Source organism: Amblyomma mixtum, chromosome 7 (genome assembly GCF_055824585.1).
Source record: "Amblyomma mixtum isolate Tamu chromosome 7, ASM5582458v1, whole genome shotgun sequence".
Classification (NCBI taxonomy): Eukaryota; Metazoa; Arthropoda; class Arachnida; order Ixodida; family Ixodidae; genus Amblyomma; species Amblyomma mixtum.
Window position 1 is genome coordinate 82,508,076 of NC_143018.1, and position 24,070 is coordinate 82,532,145.

General features: G+C 48.3%; 1 protein-coding gene across 1 annotated transcript in view; it reads right to left on the minus strand.

Annotated features, from left to right (window-relative positions):
- LOC149336634 (GILT-like protein 1) overlaps positions 1–14,760 on the minus strand; it is a 37,028-nt gene extending 22,268 nt beyond the window's left edge. Inside the window, exon 1 of the mRNA XM_089554742.1 lies at positions 14,587–14,760. Coding sequence (XP_089410868.1) covers positions 14,587–14,760 — 174 coding nt within the window. The remainder of the gene's footprint in view (positions 1–14,586) is intronic.
- Between the last annotated feature and the right edge of the window lie 9,310 nt (positions 14,761–24,070).

Genomic DNA, 24,070 nt, shown 5'->3' on the forward strand with positions numbered 1-24,070 from the left:
GTCCGCTCCGGCGGACGCAGTTGTTGCTGCGACGCGTGTCTTGTCTTTCCGTTTGCTCTTTGCTCTGATCTCTTACCTCAACTCTATCTGCTCGTGGCAGCGGTGGTGGCTTGGCTCGAGCCAGTAGCAGGCCCGTGCAATTTCCTTCTCATCCTTCTCTCAGTCACAACAACAACAACAACAACGCACCAGCGTATACAGCTCGTTCGATCGAAAAGCCGACGGCGCCTCAGCTGTAGTTGCCGGCCCCGCGCGTTGGAAAAAAATATCAGGCCAGCCGTCTGCCGCAAAATGTTCCAGATGGTGTAATACCATTCAGCCTTTCGAGCAGCATAAACTTACTAGTTATGTTAGAGAGCTTGCGACAGGAATTCGAACCGGCGACCTATAAACGGGGCTGCGGGTGTCCACCGAGATGTGTGAGACAGTTACTGCAACTTCCTTTCCTCAAATGCAATTTTCGTTTCTGTCATTACGGCACCTCTTTCTCTCTCTCTTCTTTCACTCCCACCTACCTTTCCTTACGGTGGGGTTCGGGGGCCCTACCGATATGTGAGAGAATTACTGAGCCATTTCCTTTCATCAAATATGCGTTGTGTTCAAAGCTATTTTCAATGGGCAAGGCGTCGCGCTGAACGGGCGATGACGTTTCGTGGACCCTCTCGCAGCGCTGCAACACGCTGTCGCGTTCCACTCCTTAAGGCGAAGCTTAAGTGTCCTCAAATTTTTTTACACAGAAGCCGGTTAATTAGTAAATAGGTTTTTAAGGAAAGGCAATGGCGCAGTATCTCTCTCATCTCGATGGACGCCTGAACCGCGCCGTGAGGGAAGGGAGAGAGAGAGAAAAACTTTATTTACACAGGAATTCGGGGCACGCCCCAGGGTCCCCGCACGACCCCACTGCACTCAAGTGTTTATGATCCTGAGGTCCATAACACCGGCAGCACGGCCGGTGGCGATGGTCTGCACGGCCGGGTCCTCCGAGCGCAGCAGGGTCTCCCAGTCCTCCCAGGTCTTGAGGTTCTCTAGGATCCCGGGGAGGGTCCGCCGGGCAAAGGGAAAGGATGTGGAGGGAAGAAGCGAAGGGTTCTGGGCATAGGGCACATGCGGAAGTGGGAAAGGATGGATGATAGTGGGTTAGGTTAAGGGGTGAGGGGAGAGTGTGTGTCTGTAGTCTGCGCCAGAGTGTTGCGTGTTTGTTATCTAAGGAGGGGTGTGGTGGGGGGTAGAGCTGGCGTGAGGCTCTGTATGCCTGGGTCAGCTCACTGAACGTGTGCATGCGCTCCTTCGTGAATCCTCGATCCGAGGCCACCTGAGCCCGGTTTAAAGAACCTCGGGCTAAAAGGTTGGCAGCCTCGTTTCCGGGATTTCCGGAGTGCGCAGGCATCCATATCAACTCAGCATGGCGGGGCGGGGGTGAATCGGGCGAGTCCAGTATGCCAAAAGCAGGGACATGAACTCGGCCTCGAGCAAAATTTAAGATCGCAGTTTTAGAGTCACTTAATATATACCGGGCTTCCGTGCGAGTGATGGCAAGTGCAATGGCGGCTTCCTCTGCAGCCTCTGGGGACGTGTCTGGAGGGAGAGGTAGTGTGAGGTGGGTGGATGAAGAGTCCACCACAGCTGCTATCGCTTCATCACCCGTGCAGGCAGCGTCCACCCATACGGCGTCCGGCTCGGGGCCGTACGCTCGATGGAGTGCCTTCGCACGGTCTCTGCGGCGCTGCTCTTGGTGGGACGGGTGCATATTCCTCGGGAGCGGCCTTATGAGAAGCTCCTGGTGAAGGTGTCGTGGGATGGCGAGAAGGGTTGGGTCGTTGGCCGGTATTCTGATGCCGAGGGAGTCCAGGATATACCGACCTGTGGAAGTTTTTGTGAGCCTGATGTATTGGACCTGTCGGTGGGCCTCCACCAGTTCCCCGATTGTGTTGTGGAGTCCCAGGCCTAGTAATCTTTCTGTTGGTGTGTTGAGGGGAAGATGAAGTGCTACTTTGAATGCCTTGTGAATCAAAGCATTCAAAGCGTTTATGTCATGTTTGGATAGTTGTAAGTATGGGGTAGTGTACACCACACGGCTGAGGACAAAGGCATGAATGAGGCGACATAGGTCGCGCTCCTTCATGCCTCTATGACGTCTCGAAACCCTGCGGATGAGGTGCGATATCCCGCCTACAACCTGCTTGAGTTTCTTGAGGGTAGTGGTGTTTTTGCCATCGTTCTGGATGTGCAGGCCCAATACACGGAGGGTGCCAACCTCAGGTACTGGGTCACCATTCAGTTCAATGGCAATGAGGGTAGGGAAGGGAGGAAGCTGGGAGTGAAAGAAGAAAATGGCTGAGGCTTAGCTAACGTTAAGCCTAGTCAGATGCGAAGCATATTGATGGCTAGGCTTGGTAATACATGGCTTTCCTTGGTTGACGTTCATCCCGCTCTTCATCGGTCTCTGTGGCACGCTGAAGCTTTCGCTTCTCGTTCAAATCAGCCCTGCTTCTAGGCGGCATCCCAACACCTGGCCGCCTCGTAAGTGCCCGGAAAGCTGTTGTTGTGACTGAGAGAAGGATGAAAAGGAAATTGCACGGGCCTGCCTATTGGCTCAAGCCGAGCCACCACCGCTGCCTCGTGCAGATAGAGGAGAGTCAAAAGATCAGAGGAAAGAGGAAAAGGAAAGAAAAGACGCGCGTCGCAGCAACAACTGCGTCCGCCGGGACGGACGCGGCTCAAAAAACAGATAAGCGGCCGAAGCCGCGCTCGGGGAGAGTTGTGTTGTGACTGAGAGAAGGATGAAAAGGAAATCGCACGGGCCTGTCTACTGGCTCGACCCGAGCCACCACCGTTGCCAGGTGCAGGCAGAGGAGAGGTAAAAGATCAGAGGAAAGACAAAAAGGAAAGAAAAGACGCGCGTCGCAGCAACAACTGCGTCCGCCGGAGCGGACGCTGCTCAAAAAGCAGAAAAGCGGCCGAAGCCGCGCTCGCCGAAGCGAGAATAGATACTCTTCTTGAGCGTTGTTGTTGTTGTTGTGACTGAGAGAATGATGAAAAGGAAATTGCACGGGCCTGCTACTGGCTCTAGCCAAGCCACCACCGCTGCCAACGTGCAGATAGAGGAGAGGTAAGAGATCAGAGGAAAGCGAAAAAGGCAAGAAAAGACGCGCGTCGCAGCAACAACTGCGTCCGCCGGGACGGACGCGGCTCAAAAAACAGATAAGCGGCCGAAGCCGTGCTCGGGGAGAGTTGTTGTGTTGTGACTGAGAGAAGGATGAAAAGGAAATCGCACGGGCCTGCCTACTGGCTCGACCCGAGCCACCACCGTTGCCAGGTGCAGGCAGAGGAGAGGTAAAAGATCAGAGGAAAGAGAAAAAAGGAAAGAAAAGACGCGCGTCGCAGCAACAACTGCGTCCGCCGGAGCGGACGCTGCTCAAAAAGCAGAAAAGCGGCCGAAGCCGCGCTCGCCGAAGCGAGAATAGATACTCTTCTTGAGCGTTGTTGTTGTTGTGACTGAGAGAATGATGAAAAGGAAATTGCACGGGCCTGCTACTGGCTCTAGCCAAGCCACCACCGCTGCCAACGTGCAGATAGAGGAGAGGTAAGAGATCAGAGGAAAGAGAAAAAGGCAAGAAAAGACGCGCGTCGCAGCAACAACTGCGTCCGCCGGAGCGGACGCTGCTGAAAAAATCGGATAAGCGGCCGAAGCCGCGCTCGCCGAAGCGAGGTCAGATACTCCTCCTTCCGGTACAAGCTCGAGGCAAGGTCAGCTTTATACCGCTGCTGTAGTGTCACGTGGTCAGCTGCAGCGCCTCCGATGTGGAGCCTCCACCGCCGCGGCCGACCGCGCGAGCCGGCAGCCCATCTCTCCTCTGCTGTGACGTCATGTCGTCACGTGGTGTCACGCGGTCAAGCTCAAGGTCAATGAGCTCCACCGCCGCGCTCGACGGGCTGTAGTGTAGCTCTAGTAATATGCTCCGCATAAAAGAGAGAAAGGGGTGCCATAGTGGAGGTCTCTAGAATAATCTCGACCATAGGGATCTTTAACATGCACTGACATCGCACAGCACATGGGCGCCTATTGCGTTCCACCTCCATCGAAACGCGGGCACAGCATTTCCTTTCCCTTACGTCGCGGTTCAGGTGTCCACCGAGATATGTGAGACAGATACTGTGCCATTTCATTTCCTCCAAAACCAATTTACCAATTTACCGGCTTCTGTGTTTAGGTTAGCCGCGGTCGCTCAGTGGTTACGGCGCTCGGCTGGTGACCCGAAAGACGTTGGTTCGATCCCGGCCGCGGCGGCCGAATTTAGATGGAGGCAAAATTCTTGAGGCCCGTGTATTGTGCAATGTCAGTGCGCGTTAAAGAACCCCAGGTGGCCGATATTTCCGGAGCCCTTCACTACGCCATCTCTCATAGCCTGAGTCGTTTTTTTTTCTCCGAGCTGTTTGTCATTAGGCATAATGAAAACGGGAAAGGAAGTTATAAAAAGGAGTGTAAACAAGCCTCGCTTAAAAAGCGGCAAAAGCCGTTTTGGGAGATTAAACCTTAATAAACCAAACCAAACCAGGGTTCTGTGTAACGAAATTCCTAGACTTATCGAGAGGATCATGACGTCATCAGCAGCGCCAAATTTGAAAACCACAAGGCTACAATGTGCGAGTACCTCCCTTTATTCAGGCCTCGTTGTCGGTCGCCTGCGAGGTGTCCAGGCTGCCGTATGATACGGTGAAGAATGAAGACATTATCAGAGTCAATACGGCCAACAACACCTTCACGCTATGCACGCCCGATCGTCAACGGGCGACTGCATACGCCAAGATTGAAAAACTGAACCTCCAAGGTCAAACCTACAACGTTACGTCGTACGTGGCGGCGCCCGAAGACTCGGTAAAAGGGGTCATTTACAACGCCTACGCGGGAGACTCGCCCGAAGCGGTTCGCCAAGGCTTCGGAAACAGAAACGAAGGAATAGAAGTTGTGGATGCCCGAAGGATCGGACAGTCCAGAACAATACAAATCACCTTTTTTGGAAAGAAGCTACCCAGCCAAGTAATCTATCAGTGCGGCGTCTTTCGGGTCCACCCCTTCAGGGAGCAACATGAAGTATGCTACAACTGCAGGAGGGTAGGACACCGGGCCGACGTCTGCTACAAACCTACAACGAACCTTTGCCGCCGCTGCGGAGAAAATCACTCGCCTCCACCTGAGGGAGAACAGCCAACCTGCCAACCCGTCTGCATCGTCTGCAACGGGGGCCACAACACAGGCAGCCGGAACTGCAAATTCCGGCTGATCAACAGGAACAAACAAGGAACGCCCCATGGCAACCAGGCACCCAAGCAAGGGGACAACGACTCATCACTACACGGACACCAATCTAGGCCCAGGAAGAAGGAACTGGGTGCTACCGGAAAAGGAGGCAGCCACAGCCGGAACAACTCCAGCTCCTTCCCGCCCCTGGGGAACCCTGCAGGGAACGACAAGCGAAGCTCGAGCCGCGGACGCAGCGATAGCCGCTCCAACAAAAAGGTGAGCTGGCCAGCAGAGGCCTCCCAATCTATTGACGCTCGAGAGAAGGAGTTTCAGATACAACTACAATCCCGAGACAGAGAAATTGCCAGCGTTAAAAAAGAGTTGGCTGACATTAAACGCCTGTTACAAGCGCATCAGGTACAGAATGCCACTGCGGCTAGAACGCCACCCACCGCGTCCCAGGCTTCGACCAATAGTGCGATGGAAACAGACGCCATTTGCCACACTCCCTCCACCGCGTCCCAGTCTTCGGCACATAACGCGACGGACACAGACGCCAGAATAGCAACTAAAAGACCGCTTCCTACAAAAGAAGGCGAGGAATCCAAACGAAAGGCCGAGGCTTCGGAAGCCGACACCCCGCAGCCGTCGAAAGCGCCTACCAAACTCAGGGCAGACATCAATACTCTGTCAGAGAGAACTAGCGCTATATCAACAGAACAAGCAAACTTCCAAGGCCTCGTTACTACCAAATTTGCAGAGATAGATATTCGCTTTGCAACACTAGAGGGACAGGTATCCCAAATAGCCACGTGCATGCAGCAAATAATGGATAGGCTTACAACTATCGAGGCCCGCCTACCCCCCATCTTGGATCTGTCCACGACGCCACAACCATCTATAACCCAACATGGCACAACGCCAAAAATTTGAAATTTGGCAATGGAACTGCAGAGGCTTCCGCCGCAAGCGGGCCCACTTGCAGCTCCACATCCAACAAGCACCGTCTGTTACAACCCCAGACGTGATTGCATTGCAAGAAGCTAGCGGCAGGGCTACACTGCCAGGCTATAAAGCATATCTGCCACCTCATTATGATACTAGTAGCGCAGCCGGCTCCTTCACAGCCACTCTGGTGCATAGAAATATCACCGCAATTCAACATTTTATAAATGATTCGGAAGAAGATTACACCCTACTTGAAATAGTACCAAGGCAAAAAGGAGACTCAAATCTCTTCATCCTTAATGTATACAACCCGCCCAGAAACAAAGGCAATGGACTCCCACACTTGTTGATAAACACAGTAAAGCTGGCTGCTAGGGCTCAACTAATAATTGTGGGAGACTTCAACGCTCAACACCCAGCATGGGGATATACCAAAGCAACTCCGAAAGGGAACCTGCTCTGGCAAATCATACAGTCACTAGGGCTCACAACGCTAAACAACCCGAGCGACCACACACGCATGGGTAACAGTGTATGTGTCGACACATCTCCAGACCTATCCCTCTCTAAAAACGTCAAGGACGCAAAGTGGGTCAACACCGGGCAAAACCTTGGTAGTGATCATTTCATCCTTAGCATCACCTTCCCCACGACAAAACTTAAAAACAAAGCAAAAGAAATACGAACCACGGATTGGGACAAGTTCAGGCAACTTCGCGACAAAACAGCTCCAAAGGAGATCTCTAACCTTAGCGACTGGGTTATCTCCCTGAATGAGGATGTCAGCTCCACTAGCGTTGCGGTGCCAGTTGAGAAGGAGGAGCAGATTGCAGACTCAAAGCTGCTACACCTGTGGCAGGCACAAAAAGGCCTCCAAAAACGCTGGAAGAAGCAAAAACACAACAAGCGACTACGCAAAAAGATCGCTGAAATCGAGAGGCGAATCGAGGAACATACACTTACTCTCCAAAAACAACAATGGAACCAAATATGTGAAAGCGTCAATGGGCAGCTCGGAAATAAGAAGACATGGCATCTTCTAAGACACCTGCTCGACCCAGAACAAACACGTCCCGTGCAACAAAGTCAACTGTACAGACTCATACATAAATATGAGGGTACACCTGAAGACCTAATCAAAGAGCTAGCAGAACGTTATCTAAACACGGATGATGGTACCACTCAACCAGACTACCGGGGGACTCCTAATCCAAATTTAGACGCAGACATCACAGACGCAGAGGTCTGGTACGCAATTGGAAAACTGCGGACAACATCTGCGGCAGGACCAGACAAAGTAACAAATAAGACTCTCAGGAACTTAGACGCAACGTCGATCGCGGCGGTTACAGACCTTATGAACAAATACTGGCATGCAGGCAACATACCACCAGAGTGGAAACACGCGAAAATCACTTTTATTCCTAAAGCGGGTAAGAAACTCAGCACTGAGAATCTACGCCCAATTTCATTAACATCATGCCTAGGCAAACTCATGGAGCATGTCATCCTCAATAGGCTCCAAAACTATGCGGAGGACATGAACCTCCTACCTGAAACAATGTTAGGATTCAGGGCCCAACTATCTACCCAGGACATACTCTTGCAGCTTAACAAGGACATAATTGAAGCTGACGAGGGAACAGGAACGAAAGCAATATTGGGTTTAGACCTTGTTAAAGCTTTCGACAACGTCACCCACAAAGCCATTTTGACAAACTTGTCAGAAATCAACCCCGGAGAAAGGACGTACAACTACATCCGATCCTTCCTCACTAACAGAACAGCAGTGATAACGGTCGGAACAATAGAGTCTGCCTCAATCACACTAGGAAGTAAAGGAACGCCACAGGGCTCCGTCCTGTCCCCTTTCCTTTTTAACCTCTCCCTCATCAAAATTCCCCCCAAACTGGCACAAATACCAGACCTACATCACACGTTCTATGCAGATGACATCACACTTTGGGTAACCAAAGGATGCGAAGGCTACATAGAAGACACGCTCCAAGCAGCAGTGGACATCATTGAGGCATGCGCATGGGAATCCGGCCTCACTTGTTCTGAGCAAAAATCTGAACTCTTCGTGATCCGTCGTAAACAAAGAGGTAGGCGTACCACGACATCCCCGCCGCAAATAAACGTCTATGTTAATGGACGATCTGTCAAAGAGGTACAGACCATGAGGATACTGGGGTTGTATTTACAAACAAATGGAAAGAATACTGACACACTCACTAAGCTAAAACGCACGGTAGAAGCGACGGCGCGATTAATCCGCCGCATAGCTAACCGCAGACAAGGGGTGAGGGAAAGAGATTTATGCCGACTAGTGCAGGCCTTTGCGCTAAGCAGGATACTCTATGCCACCCTTTATCTCAAATTTTCGAAAGCAGAAAAGGACAAATTGGATAGTATGATACGGCAGGCCTATAAGGCTGCGTTAGGACTCCCACTAAATGCCTCAACTGAAAGGCTTATGAGGTTAGGAATACATAACACCTACAATGAACTGAAAGAAGCTCATTTAATGGCTCAAACAGCGCGATTAGCCAATTCCAGAACTGGCAGGAGTATTCTTACCAGGCTCGGAATTAACTTTCAACCTACGAATAACGATGCTAAAGTAGATTTACCCCGCGACTATAGGACGGCCCTACTAATCAAACCACTCCCCAAAAACATGCACCCCTTACACCATGAGGGTAGAAGACAAGCAAGAGCCAAAGCCTTACATAACAAATACAGACAGTGCGCTGGAACACTTTATGTAGATGCGGCAGAATACAAAAATACCAATGCCTTTGCAATTGTGGTTGTGAACGAGAATGGTGACCACATCGTCTCGGCGACAATCAAAACGAAATCCTCTGAAACGGCAGAAGAGGCGGCTATAGCCCTCGCCCTAGCGCATACCCAAGGGAGCATCATCTTCAGCGATTCCAAAATGGGTATCAATAATTTCGCTAAAGGGCGAATTACAAACACCTCCCTTAGAATCCTTAACGCAACCAAATTCTCACCAAATTATTCCGAATTGATATGGGTCCCAGCCCATTCGGGGAATCCGGGGAACGAGGCAGCCCACAATAAAGCCCGAGGTTTCGTCGACCGGGCAGTGGATGAGTCTGGCTCCCTGAATTTCACGAAGGACTCCATGATCACATATCATGATCTCACCAATCATTTTAAACTAGAGAGGAGAATTTTCCCCCCTCCAGACAAAAGACTTACTAAAGAACAAGAGGTTACGTGGCGTCGTCTACAGACAAGATCGATACGCACCCCATCACTCCTCGCGCACATTTATCCAGATCTTTACAACCCAAACTGCAAACACTGTGGCCACCGTGCTACCTACGATCACATCCTGTGGGACTGCAAAATAGAGCCACCTCCGGGTGATCTAGTTACAGCTCCTTCTCTCGAGCGGTGGGAGACCGTGCTGGCTAGCTCTGACCCCAGAACGCAAGTTTTGGCGGTGGAGTGGGCTGACAAAGTCGTCGAGGGCTATGTACTCTCGACCACTTAACGCGACCTCTTGCCAAGCTCTTCCCGGCGAATAAAATGTTTTACAACCAATCGAGTACCTCCCATTGGATTATCACATTGGAATATACTGATACAATCCATGAATCGAGTATAATCCACACATTAATTCCTGTTAATCTATCTTAATTCGCGCGCTAATCCACCTTAATTCATTTTATTGTGTGGGCTTACTCCGAAAATTTTGAGGGTTAATTTAGAATATTCGGCGGGGGGGGGGGATAACATCAAAATGCTCTCGCATTTTTTTCTAGAATGTGACGAAGGAGGCTGCCACATTTTTCTACTCAACAAAGGTTAGGCATAATCTTTTGAGCTGTCGTCAACCCATCAGGCAAGGATGTGGTCGGTTGAAGAAGAATGATTGCATCATTAATCATCAATCCATTAAACCTAAGAAATGAAGCAATTTACTTCTGTGGGACCTGTTATCGAGGCCAAAAAGCGCGTTGTTTAAGTGAGTTGTTTAGAGAGTACAGTAAATCTCTAGGCTGCGTGGTGCCATCGTCAATAAGAACTTACATTACAAGGAACACTTACGTCAACCAATTCAGGAGCACGGCGATGTCATCTTCGAGCAGGCGAATTAAACTCTTAAGCAGTTAGAGAAAGCTTTTTATATTCGCAAATTTGGCACTGCCTGTGCTTGGAAGCAATCTGTCGCAATGCAGAAACGTGTGATTCCACTATTGGGGAGCATTCATTAACATGTATTTATTATGGTCTTACTCGACTAAAACTTTCATTTCAAAGTTAGCACCGGCTCTGTCCAGCCTGCGTGTCGCCTTGGTTTTCTTGGGCTTTTTTACAAACTTCCATCGCATAGCTATCTCATCATTACTGCAGCCACGCAGAATTGCGGGAGTTGGAGCCGAGTTGGAGCTACCGAAGCTAGTCACATAGGGACACTGATCGCGATCGCCCAGCTTATCAACTCTACCGTGGAGGTGAATGGCCGCTGACTGGTCACTGCCCTACAGAAAAAAATTCCTAGTTGCGAACTGCTTCGTGATTGGAGCTTTCATTAGTGACCCTTTATTAGACAGAGATGAAGATTCTCGGCAAAAATACCGAAAACAGGGCTCATGTGAGCTTGGAAGCGTACCATATAAAGAAATATGGCAGTAGATGCGTTAGCACACCGTCTTTATCGTCCTTTAGCGCGGAGGTCAAATTTTAGAAGCGGCCAACAATTCAATTCTTTTTTGCATTCTTTTCTTTTTGCATGCTCTGTGTTTTCTTATTTGCTTGTTTGCGCTTACGTTCTTCGATACTGTTATCATCCCCGATTGTGTTTCTCCCATTCTTTTCACCCCTGTGCCTCGCGTCATATAAGGTGCCGGCATTCTATCAATAAAAATCAGTTGAGTCAGCGCATGGGTATGGTAAATCTCTCGTTCTGTCGCTACATGTGCGTTGCCGCCGCGGTAGCTCAGTGGTTACGGCGCTCGGCTGCTGACCCGAAAGGTGCGGGTTCGATCCCGGCCGCGGGGGTTGAACTTCGATGGAGGCAAAATTCTAGAGGTCCGTGTGCTGTGCGATGTCAGTGCACGTTAACACATTTTGGCGGCTAGTTGGTTAAGCATCTTGAGTAAACAGCTCAACGAAGGCGAGCACAAAAGCAGCGCTGTGTCGTCCATTTCCTTGTCTTGTGTGCTCGTCTTCGTTTGCGCTGTTTATTCAAATGCACGCTAAAGAACCCCAGGTGGTCGTAATTTCCGGAGCCGTCCACTACGGTGTCTCTCACACCCTGAGTCGCTTCGGGACGTTAAACCCCATAAACCGAACCAACCAAACCATGTGTTAGCTCTGTTATATTTCATATAATTACCGATGCCGGCTTCACTTTCAAGGAAAGTTTGGTTTGGTTTATTGGTGTTTAACGCCCCGAAGCGACTCAGGCTATGAGAGACGCCGTAGTGGAGGGCTCCGGAAATTTAGACCACCTGGGGTTCTTTAACGTGCACAGACATCGCACAGCACACGGGCCTTCAAGGAAAGTGCCGAGTTAAAAGGAGAACAGCACAGCGGATTTTTAGGAAGTAGGAAGCTGGAAGCGTACAGAAGAACCGAAAACTGAGCGAGTTGGTGGATATTGAAGTAGTAAAAAGTAGCGCAGCGACGACGGACAAGACAGAAGGACAGCGCTTGTCCTCCTTCCTTCTGTCTTGTCCGTCTTCGCTGCGCTGTTTTTTACTACATCGAAGCATACACTTACAAATTTTTTGACATTTCTCGATAGTGGTACATATTGCTGTCTGAACGGGACTTGAATTGATACCAACTCTCCCTAATGACCAACTCATTTGAAGCGTCACGTTTCAACTTTACCAACAGTTGTCGGAGAAGTTGGTCTGATATTTGAAACGCCATGAATGGTTTTTCTTGCGCTCCTCGTGTAGCCTTGTCTTTCTCTGAGTCGTCTACGTTTCATGACATGTTTCAGGCCCAAAGTGTGCTTTTGTTGCATTAATCTTCCATGGTCTTCAACGTGCATGACACCCAAAAAATAAGTTAAACTCAAATGGCGAAGCACGACCATGCATTACCAACCGTTTCCTTGGTTCGTGAATCCTTCAGCCCCACTCCCCTCTACCATTCCTCTGAAATTGAAGGCGCAATGCACAGATAAAAGCAATAAATTAAGTCGAATCAAGTGCATTGATTCTGCCACAAACAACAGCCTTGCAGTTCTCAAGTCACGTGAACAGTTCCTCGAACATAGACATGAGGGGGGGGGGGGGGGGGTTGCGAAATTTCGCGCAGGAAGCCAGACTGCTCACAACGCGGAAGACAGGTTTAGAACAGCAGCGACCACACGGGGATAGCATACGTCATGTCGCTCTTGCGTAAGTCCGAGCAGGAGGAACAGCTGGAGCCCATCTCTCGGCTTTGGTGCATCCCACACATAAGTGTTTAAACAAAAGCAGCCGTTTCACAAAAAACCGTTAACGCTAATTTTAGCTACGTGCACCCTGCAAACCTCGCACACATTACAGAAACTAACGTCCGCTGCGCTATGTCTTTTCATTAACGGTAAACTTTTCTCGTTCTCTAACACGCCATGTAGAGTGACGGTGTAGAGTGACGTCATGCAGAGTTTATCATGTACAGTGATGGTGAGCGCTACCGCAAACATGCTAACGCGTGTTCTACGGCGATAGGGCAACGATGCGTCGTGAGGTTAAACAGGTTTTCAATTGTCAACAAACCACACGCTCAGTAAGCACGCGATGACGGGCAGCATCTCAGTGACGCGCATCAGTGGTCACAGTAAAGCTCATAACCACAGTAGATGCGGAGGCACCGACAGATAAAGAATGAGCCCGTTCTTGCTCCTCAGTTATCGCAGAGCAGGAGGCATAAGTAGCTGAGACATGACAACCTCTGCATTGCTAGGCATGTATACTGAATTGGCCCAATGTTGCAGTAATCCCATCAGGCGTTCAGCGATGTGACATGGAGGCACAGTGGCTGGGGATATATTGAGATGCTTCTACCGCCAAATTGCTCGTGACTTCATGTCCAATTAATGGGCAGAGAGCATTTCTTAAGGTATAGTATAACACAAGCCTATTGTGTTTTCGTAAGAACTCAATTTACTTGTGAGTGACAACTCCAAACAAAGTGTTAATAATGGGAAGCTATATCTTTCACATCGAAACGGACGCAACATTATTCGGCGCATGCGATGTTAGTGCATAGTTACGGCACAGCCACTCTTAGTTGTAGCCATCGTACGCTGAAGGTATGTTGTCAGGTCCGTGAAACCTCTGATTACATGACCTGATGATATTGCATTTTGCGATGGTTTGCACAGTGTTTAGAGCCCTCGCTTGCATCGAACATTAGCAGGGCAGTCAGGGGTTGAATGCACAACAAAGTAAGTAACGCTCGCCATTCTGTTCACTTTCTCTATACCCTACGGAAAGAACATCAACCTTTGACTCGTAAAACGCTGTTGGGAAATTTTCTGCCCACTGCAAGCGCAAATATAAAAAAAATTCATCCCAAAATTCGTGAGTATTCTGCACGTCCAGGTCATTATGAGAGTTAGTTGTGCGCTGTTGGCAAGCTAAGACGAGGGCAGAAGAATCGAAGGGTCTAAGTACCTCTAGGAAAGGGACAAAGGGTGCGTAAATCACGAAGAAAATCGTTTTAAAACCAGCCGTCACCGTTGACGCTACTAATTTACGCTTCTACGTAGCCGGAACCGGCCCAAGCTTGATTACTCTGCACTTTCCAAGCGCTGCAGCTACCCAAGGAGCGCCGGTAATCAGCCCAATTTTGCAAATGTATGGATTCACTCTGGTCCTTTGTAGAACCTGCCCTTGCCAATACGTTTGCAGCCCGCCGTGGTGGCTCAGCGGTTACGGCGCTCGGCTGCTGGCCCGAAAGACGCGGGTTCGATCCCCGCCACGGCGGCCGAATTTCGATTAAGGCGAAGTTCTAGAGGCCCGTGTGCTGTGCGATGCCAGTGCACGTTAAAGAACCCCAGGTGGTCGAAATTTCCGGAGCCCTTCACTACGGCGTCCCCATAGCCTGAGTCGCTTCGGGACGTTAAACCCCAATAAACCAAACCAAACCAATACGTTTGCAATACTGGGTCGATTAGCTGTGCTGCTTGAGTAAAGCCAGACGAGATCCTTGGGCGAGATATCACAGCCAAATAACTACGCACACCGCTTTATCAAAGAAGACAGCACAGCTTAAGCACTGCCAGAGGTGGCTGATGCCTTGGGACTAGTCACTACGGTGGTCGTCATATTTGATAAAAAGCGACTCAGTGGGACCTTTCATCTTTTAACTATCTGAAACAACGAACGAGAAAGAGAGAGAGCTGGGCTCACCTTCGGCGGTCCTCCGAAGAACAGCGCCGTGGACTGTCCAGCCGGCGCTGCCGGGGCTGTCGGAGCTGGCGGTAGTGCCGGTTTGGCCGCTTGGGTCGGCTGGGTCTGGGTGAGGCAGGGAGCGAAGCCGGAAGCTAGGAGTCCCAGCGACAGAATCAGCAGGCCGGCCCCCATGGCCGAATTTTGGTTGGTGCCGGTGGGGCACCGGCTCCTCTGGCGACGCGAGGACCTCTGCCCCGAAGGCTCTGGGCGCGGCTTCGGGGTAACCGCTGGGACGGCGCCTCACGGACGAGAATTTTGCGCGGCTCGAGCGCCACGCGCCGGTGGCGGTGACGATTCTTCTTCTTCTTCTTCTTCACCTCATTATAATGGCACATACCCACGTGGGGGGATTGGCCAAGGTGTAGTGGTATACATAAGAAAATTTTCATAGGATTAAACGTGAAATTTGAAAAATGTATTCATGAAAAACGACAGAAGAATAATTGAAGTGAAATAACAAAGAACATTTTCGCGAGAATAATAATAATTAAAAAAAAAAACTCCGAGATTGTTAAAGGAGTTAGCAAATCAACCTACCAGTTGCAATTATGTAATCATGTAGATTCCCACAAATTGAACTCAAAGCAAATCCTTTGGCGCTCGCTCCGAACGATAACAACACTGGCATAGATAACGGGAGCCCTAACCTGGAGAGAGGGACCTCCAGGTAAATCTTTCTCTGAAGTGCGAACTTTGGACAGTAGAGCAGGAAATGGTCCACAGATTCAACGACCCCGCATGAGTCACATAAGTTTGTTGGAGACCAGCCACATCTGCATAGGTATAAATTTAAACTGGGAATCCTGCACCGCAGTCGCGTCATTGATACCTCACACTGCCTGGTGTTACACGAACGGACATTCCATTTATACGCTAAGTGCTGATAATCAGCAGTGTTTAGTAGGGGATCGCGTAACCTGGCTGATATGTGTTGGAACCGCTGAAACCTGGAGATCGCCAGCAGACTGAAATTCGGGACGGGATGCGTTACTGGCCCGTCAAGAGCTGACCTTGCTAAATAATCAGCCACCTCGTTGGAATGAATGCCTGCATGACCAGGAATCCAGACAAAACGGACCTCCTTTAAAGTGGACGGGACAAAAAATCGCAGGAAGCGGCACAAAAAATATTTTTGGGAAGTTTCAAGGGAGACTAAAACTGACAAGCAATCAGCCAGGATGATCACGTGAGATACATGACACGGAATTTTGTGCAGGGCCATTCCAAGAGCCAAAAATTCCGCAAAGAATATGGGGATATAATCTGGGATGCGGACAGAATAGCTCCATGCCAAATCCTGCGAAAAGATGCCAACTGCCGCTTTTTGGCCGCTGACGGAGGCATCAGTAGAAAGCACCACATGATGGGGGAATTCCGCTATATGACCAGAAAGAATGCCGTTTAAAATGTTTGTGGGCATTTGTTTCGCATGAGATGGGAAGATGTGGTCAAAATGGAATTCCACTGCTGCCGGCGTGTCGTCAACCCACTGCAAGGAACTGAGATCAACACCAATCGGGGTTAAAAGTTTCTGCGTTAAGGTAATTTGTGGCATTTTATATCGTGGCCAATGATGGTAAAAAAATAAGGCCTGCTGAGACACAAAAATAGGAGTACTGACATTAGTCATCGGGTCCAACGACCTGAGGAAAGTTCGCACCGTGAGTATTTCAAAGCGGGAAATTAAATCGGGCATACTGGCTTCGAGATAAAGCAGGGCGTTTGAAACTGATTTTGGCAGACCAAGGCAGAGACGTAGAGCACGCCTTTCCAGTAAGATTAAGGGTTGGACCTTGTAATTTGCGCTACCAGAGAACAAAACACAACCAAATTCAAGTATAGGTCTTACATAAGCTTTGTAAAGTAACAATAATGTGTCACGGCGCATCCCAAACCTTTTATTGGCGATTCGTGTCAGCCGGCCTAGAGCGCGTTCTCCTTTACGCACGTTGTTCTTGATATGAAGGCTCCAATCTAAGGTTGGATGGTAAGTAACACCTAGATATGTAACAGATTCCACTTGTGGAATCAGATTAGAGTGATGGGCTAATGAAATGTACAAAGGCGTGTCTGGAGGAAATACCAGTGTGCCACATTTGTTAACATTCAGGGATAAATTAATACGGTGCAACCAAACTCCAAGAGCATCCAAATATCCCTGCATAATCTGGTAAAGCGAATGGATATCCGTGGCCGAGGCGAAAAAAGCTATGTCATCAGCATACACAAAAACTGTTATATCAGGACGGATGGGGATGTCACTGACCAAAATATTAAAAAGCAGCGGTGATAGTACCGAGCCTTGCGGCACTCCTCTTGATTGATGGTAAGTATTAGAACGTAGGGTACCCTCTGCGCAGTAAAAGTATCTGTCCTTTAGAAATTCAGATATCCATGCATAAATGTAGGTTGGAGGATGTAACTGCGCAAGTCTGTCAAGTAAAATAGTATGTTCTACACTATCATAGGCCTTTGCTACATCAAGAGTCACCAAAGCTGAAACTTCTCTTCTGCGTATCGAGAGCCGGATTCTACTCTCAAGATCCACATGCGCGGTCCATATAGAGCATCCGCGACGAAAGCCAATCTGTGCTGGGCTAAGGCCATTAACATCCTGAACATGTTTTGTGAGACGGCTGTGCACTACCCTTTCAATTAATTTGACTAAATTTGAAGTTAGTGCAATTGGCCGAATATTGTCTAAAACGTACCCTTTACCAGCATCTTTCCTCAATAAAATAATTTTCGCCATCTTCCAAATGCTTGGAATCCATGCATTGTTCAATGAAGTATTGACAATATCTAAGAGGTTGCTTGTGAAATCCTGGGCTAAAATTTTAATCATACCAACAGTGACACCATCTTGCCCGGGAGCTGCAGGGTGCATCATTGCCAGGACTGAGAGGAGCTCTGCCGCATCAACCTCGGTATAATCTGAAGAGGGTGTGATTGCGCGCAGAGGGACATTTCTTTGAGTCTGGAAACGTACCGCTAGTCCCTGAGCAATACTATCCAGGGTTTCCTGAGCCTGTTGGGGTGATAACACTGTTGAAGAAGTAAGGTGAGGGACTGGAGAACTCTTGTTACGTTCCATAAATATATACAGGGCCTTCCGATTACGAGGATTTGAAAGATAAGTGTTTAAATTTTGGTTATAGTCCTCCTTGGCTTTTGCAATTGTTTTTTTGAAAGATGCAGAGAAAAATTTGTAATTTAACCAATTTGCAGGACTCTGGTTGCAGGATAGCCTCTTCCAGGCCGCTTTTCTGCAACGATAGGCCTTCTCACATTCTTGTGTCCACCAGGGAGACGGCTGTTTATTAGAGACTGCTGCGGGCACAGTGAATATTGCATGGTCTACTGCACTTTGCAAAAATGAAACCGCCTGCTGAGCTCTGTCATCCCGGCTAGTACTGACTAAGTGACTATAGAGGCAAGTGAGGCGGACATCAAACTTTTATAAATATTGTGGTTGACAAATTTATGGTTTACACAACTATTTTTGTGCGGAGATAACCGGATAGTGAAAGTTATAGGAAAGTGGTCACTAGAAGTACCCGAATCTTCTGTCAACCAGTCAGTCACCTCAAGCCTACCTGCCGATAATGTTAAGTCAATGGCTGAGCGAGCACCGCCTCGCATAAATGTTATATCTCTTGAATTACAGCAGCGTACAGCATTTGCAGACAGCCACGACCAGAGAAGCTGGCCGCAGGAATCAGTGCGACTTCCCCATTCACTGTGGTGGGAATTAAAATCTCCCGCAATAACTACACTACTTGCGCCAGCCACCAAGCTGTCTAAGCAGTCTGTCCTCTGTACACCTAAAGGAAAGTAGGTATTAGCAATTGTAATATCAGCACACTGCGGAAATGAAATTTTGAGCGCTAAAAGCTCACAGTCAGGGAGAAGAATTTTGTTAGAGATAGATGCCTGATGACATATGTGTTTAGAAAGCATGATTACCAATCCGCCTCCCTTACCAGCATTTCGATCTAATCTGAAAACTCGAAAGTTTTTCATTGAAAATGATTTATAAGGTGTTAACCACGTTTCTTGTAAAAGCACGATATCAGGGTTGTGTTTCCGAATAAGTAGTTCTAGATCTGGAAGAGAAGAGAATACAGAGCGGCAATTCCATTGTAACACTTAGATACCTGCCATGATTACTGACCAATTGAAGAGGCAGACACCGCCTCTTTGAGGATATCAACATTGGGAAGAAGTTTTGGTGGTCCTTTTCTAGCTTTCATCTGATGAGAACTAGATTTAGATGGAGACGAGGAAGCACGACGCTTCTGCGTAGAACACGACATTTCAACATCTGTTGTGCAGACATCGGTACAACATGCATTGCTAGGAAGAGAGATGTTAGGTGGGACCTGGGAAGCATCAGGAGGTGATGCTGAGCTGCTAGCAGTAGCGGCAGAAGCTGAAACAGACGCAGGCTTCGCTGCCAGAACGGATGGAGATGGTGACACAGATTGAACTGCAATAAACTGAGCCAACGCCTCAGAAAATGTGTTTAGCATACGCTCAACAACATTGTTAAGGGCTTTTTCTACAGTGGAGACAATGGAGGCAGTCAAGTTGGACTCAATATCCCCAACAGAAGCGCGCACACGACTAGCGTATGAATCCTTCTTCCTGTTAAGAAGAGCGTAAGCATCGGCTCTTGAGCACCGCTTCTCTGTGATAATGTCTAACAAGCTGCCCTCCTCACTGCGTTTTGCGCAGTCGGCATCATCTGCTGGGTGGTTATTACTGCAGAGGCAACAATGAGGCTGTTCTGAGGTGCAGTTATCCGCAGCATGACCTTCGCCACACAAACGGCAGCGAACTTATGATTACTGTTTAGTACAAAAAGCGCGAAATACGAGGGACCGGACTCAAAAGTATCCAGGACGAGCCCTGCCTATCAAGAATTAATTACACGAGCCCCATTTATGCACAGAGGTCTCACGAACCAGTTGGTCCAAGTGTTGTTCCTAATTAAGCTGATAAACCAAGTTTTTCGAGTTCGTGGTACCCATTATACCTAATAATTTGAACGTCCTTTTTATGCCTTGTTCATGCTCTTCCAACTGTTCGCGGTGTCTTACTAGGGTGCCAAACATTCGCCACCACTCGCTCTTCTGTTTTGTGCCAGTCTGAAGCTGGCGCCAGCGTGTCTTCTGCTTTTTGGTGGGCTTGGGGTGAGGCGGAAAGTATCGCCTTCTATCGGGCATCGGGTTAATGACATCCTACTCAAAATCAAGTGGAAGAAATGCGCTTGGGTAGGGCATGTAAGGCGAAGGCAAGATAACCGGTGGTCCTTAAGGGCAACGGAGTGGATTCCAAGAGAAGCAAGCGTAGAAGGGGGCGGCGCAAAATTATGTAGGCGGATGAGATTAAGAAGTTTACGGGGATGCGATGGCGGCAACTGGCAAAGGGCAGGATTAATTGGAGTGACGTGGGAGAGACCTTTGCCCTGCAGTAGACGTAGTCAGACTGATGATGATGATCATGATGATGAATATTGCTTTCCCATTAGACACCAACTAAGCTTGTTTACTAAGGCATGCTACGCTCTCTAGTAGTATTTGCTTTTCCGCAGCGTCTGCGCAGCCTTTTGTCTGATTTCAAACCCTTCGTTACCTTCAGTTTTCTTACCTCATCGGTGCGTGCTGGACAGAGTAGGTCATATAAAACTTGGATACACGAATCATCACCATCATCATCTGCCAAACTGCACACACTGAAGGACGAAGCTTCCGCCATTGACTTCAAATAAATGTTTTCCTGAGTCAGCTCCGGCCACCTTACTTCTGCAAACTTCCTAACTTCACCGCCCACCTTACTCGGCGCTGACAGCTCCTAATCTGTTCTCTAGGAAGAATGAGGAGGAGGAGGAGGAAGAAGATAAAAGGCAGGGATGTTAATCGTGTTCTCTTTGGACCCTGTCATTTATTTCGTCTAAGGAGACGTGGGTTTTCGGTTTTCCGCGTTGCATGGGGTGAAGCTGAAACGGTTTGCTCGAACCTTGAATCACAATTTACCGCTTGCACCTTATTGTATTCGATTAAAACGAGATGAGTCCAGAGTTTGAAGTTATTAATTTATTTATTTATTTATTCAAATACCCTAAGAGCCTACTGGGGGCATTACATAGGGGGGGGGGGGGGGACAAATCAGAGCACAATTTTCCAAGGCAAAAAAGCACTTTAGGTGGTTAATAAATCATGTTGAGAAAGAACATAACAACTTAAAAATTGTTACAAAAGCACAAATAACAAAGAAAGAGAACATACTAGTTTGCTAGTAAGTGATATAAAAACAAATCTGGTTATTGAACGCGCTGGGATTCCAGATATGTTAGCAGTTCCGACTGAAATAAAGATGTGTTTAGAGCAGAACTGATTAGATAAGACACCATCAACTCATGTTTGTTCCCTAATCCACAATTCCCTCTTTCCGTCCATTAATTTGCCGCCAGTCATTTTCCTATCACCAGCTGTCTGCGCTGTTCTTAGAATAATTGCAACACATTTCGTTAGCCTTGAGATTTGCGCCCTATGTGAAACTTGGCAGCACACAGCTAAATTATACTTGCCTCTTGAGAGATACTGACCGGTTCATACCAATCAGCTGCGGCTAGCTACCAAATACTCTTTAGCACATTCTCAATGTCTTGTTTCAGCCGCTGCGGTGGCTTAGTTGGTTATGGTGTTCGGCTGCTGACCCGAAGGGCACGGGTTCGATTCCGACCACGGCGGTCGCATTTCGATGGAGGCTAAATGCTATAGGGCCGTGTACTGTGCGCTGTCAGTGCACGTTAAAGAACCGAAAGCGGTCGAAACTTATACAGCCCTACACTGCGGTGAATCTCAAAACCTGAGTCTCTTTGGGACGCTAAACCTCATAAACCTATGCTCTCCTATTTACTTCACAGTCGTGGTCCGGGTCTGCGTTCACCACCTGCCCTACTTAGCTGTGTATCCTGACAAAGCCCCACGCTTCGTCGCCTGTTATAAACTTGTTCCTTTCCCAAACTTCTCGAAAATATTATTGCTGATATTAATACTAAGACCCACCATAGTCGTAATCATTTGGCTCTGTAGGTCATGAAGAAAGTGATGACATTTACGGATTATAAGCTGGTGTTTATAACCTGAGTGTGCCTGCCAAAAGGATCCAACCTGGTTCCTATTTACCTTCTCATTTCTTTACTGTGGTTAGAATCTGCGGCACTACTTGATACATACAGAAGCAATGCGTCACAGCTTGTAGTTTACTTCATTACCTATTGTTAACTGTTGTTCGCCTTTCGACAACACTGAATTCTGAGCATTCGGTCGGTTTATTCATATTACTGCTGAAGCTTAGCAGTCGTACTCTGGTTGTTAAGGTCTTCGAACATTCGCAGTATTCCTACATTGCCCAGATTAATGTCACCAGCAAAGCGGAGGCTAAATATTGTTCTCACTTAACTCTTACACTTAGCTGTTACCATGCCAACCTTCCGAATAGACTTTAATAAGTATGGAGACAATCGCAGATATTTTCAAAAATTCGTTACCAGACTTTTTTTTACCCATATCCTTTCATTTCACTTTTGAAGGCCTGTGGTCGCTCTGAGACACCTGTACAACCTTTAGAGAACCCGTGCATAGCGTTCCTCGTCGCCCTGGTTACGCAGTGTCTGTGAAAGTACTGGCATTTCGACTTAATCGGGTGGGGTGTTCATAATATCTGAATGTTATATGTAAGCACACATGATATTTTCGCTAATTTTTCAAAACCTGATTGATAGCGCGAATGCTGCGTATTGTCGAGTGCCGTTTAAGCACAGAAGTGGTTCTTTTACAGCTGCTCCTTCCCACGTGATCAGCTGCCACACCCGATGCCTGGTACTGGCCCGGCATAGCCATGCCTGTTACTAGGCGCATGCCTGTTACTATGCTGGTCCGGCTTTACCCAATGGTTACCGAGGTCTTCGCAAGGATGTCACTGCAATCTCACCTCCTTTATTACTGCAGCTGTCCCGGGAAAAAGGAGTGCCTCCTGCTCAAGTTGGACAGTTAATCAATCCACGCCAGCGTTGCCTGTCCACGTGCTAGCTTTGTCGCATGAGCTCAGAAATAACGATTGATAGCATCGATTGCTATTCGGACTCCGGAAAGTGTTCCTCATAGCCCATTTCTCGCTTCGGGACGTTAGACCCCACTCTTTATTTTACTGTGCAGAGTCTGTTGTCTGACCATTACAGCTGTCTAGATATATTGCTTTGACGCCTCCGGTCACAATCTCCATTAATATCAGCAGCTATGGACACTGCAGAGTAGGTCAGAGTTGTTTTCTGTTCCTAACCCCAAGGGCAGATTTCTCTATTTCGGAAGAAACTAGTTTCCGAGGCAGGCAATTAAGTTCGTATTCGCTCAGCCGCTTTGGAGGAATGTCATCGAGCGCTTGGCAATCTCGCTTGCGCTAACGCGCCGAAAGTTGGTGGACAATATATATATTTTTTTGCTAGGTATAGTTTCTCTTTTTTGAAGCTTAGGAAGAAAAACCGATTTCTGTGACCGCGAAAATAAGCAAGACGTCAAGTGAAGGCGTCGTCTAAAGGTCTCGCGGATTATACGTTTGCAAAAAATATACTTTTTTTGCCTCAGCGCTTTGAGGTTTCTATGTGCTTGATCCTCGGTACTGCGATGCCGAAACCTCGCGGCTGATAGGCCTCAGCTTTTTGCGTGGTTCTAGCTTTAGGCATGCCGTGACGTCAAGAATTCTGCTCAAGGCAGCTTCTTACCCTGTGTCTTTTGTGCAGACAGCCCGCTATCTATTTCGGTCAGTGCGCTGTGTTCCGAGGTCATAAATTGTTCGCTCCAAAGTCTTCGAGTTTCGCCATCCAATTTACTGCCTGAAGACCAGTGTTAGGCGGGATTCCAATATTCTTTTAAATTTATTGGTAGCCCACATAACCTTGTAATTAAAACGTAGAGGTATCCGCACATATGTGGTAAATATGCACTTAAAAGGATATTTAAATATATTGAATAATTTGGTTGAGGAGTTTCATGATTTTCCTGAACTCTTTCAATGCCACACCCATTCATCTTTTTCAGTCCTGTTCGATGGATGCGAACATGAAGGAAAAGAAAAACTAGGAAGGAGCGTGACGTCACGCTTTCAGCCTTTGCAAGCCATCCTCCTTTGACGCCACTGCCGAGGGCCCTTTTGCGCGCTGACTCTTGGGAAATAGGCCCTTCACAGGTACCAGACTGCCAACCAGCTTGGATCGCGGTGCTTTTTATTGAACGTCCATGCTCCGATGTAGCGCAGAAGCGCAACGCCACACAGCGAGAGAGCGAAACCGAAACCAAAATCTGGCTAAGACCCACCGCTGCCTTGTCCCGTGAGGGCATTTCCCATGATGCTTTCCATTATATTTTTTGACTATATG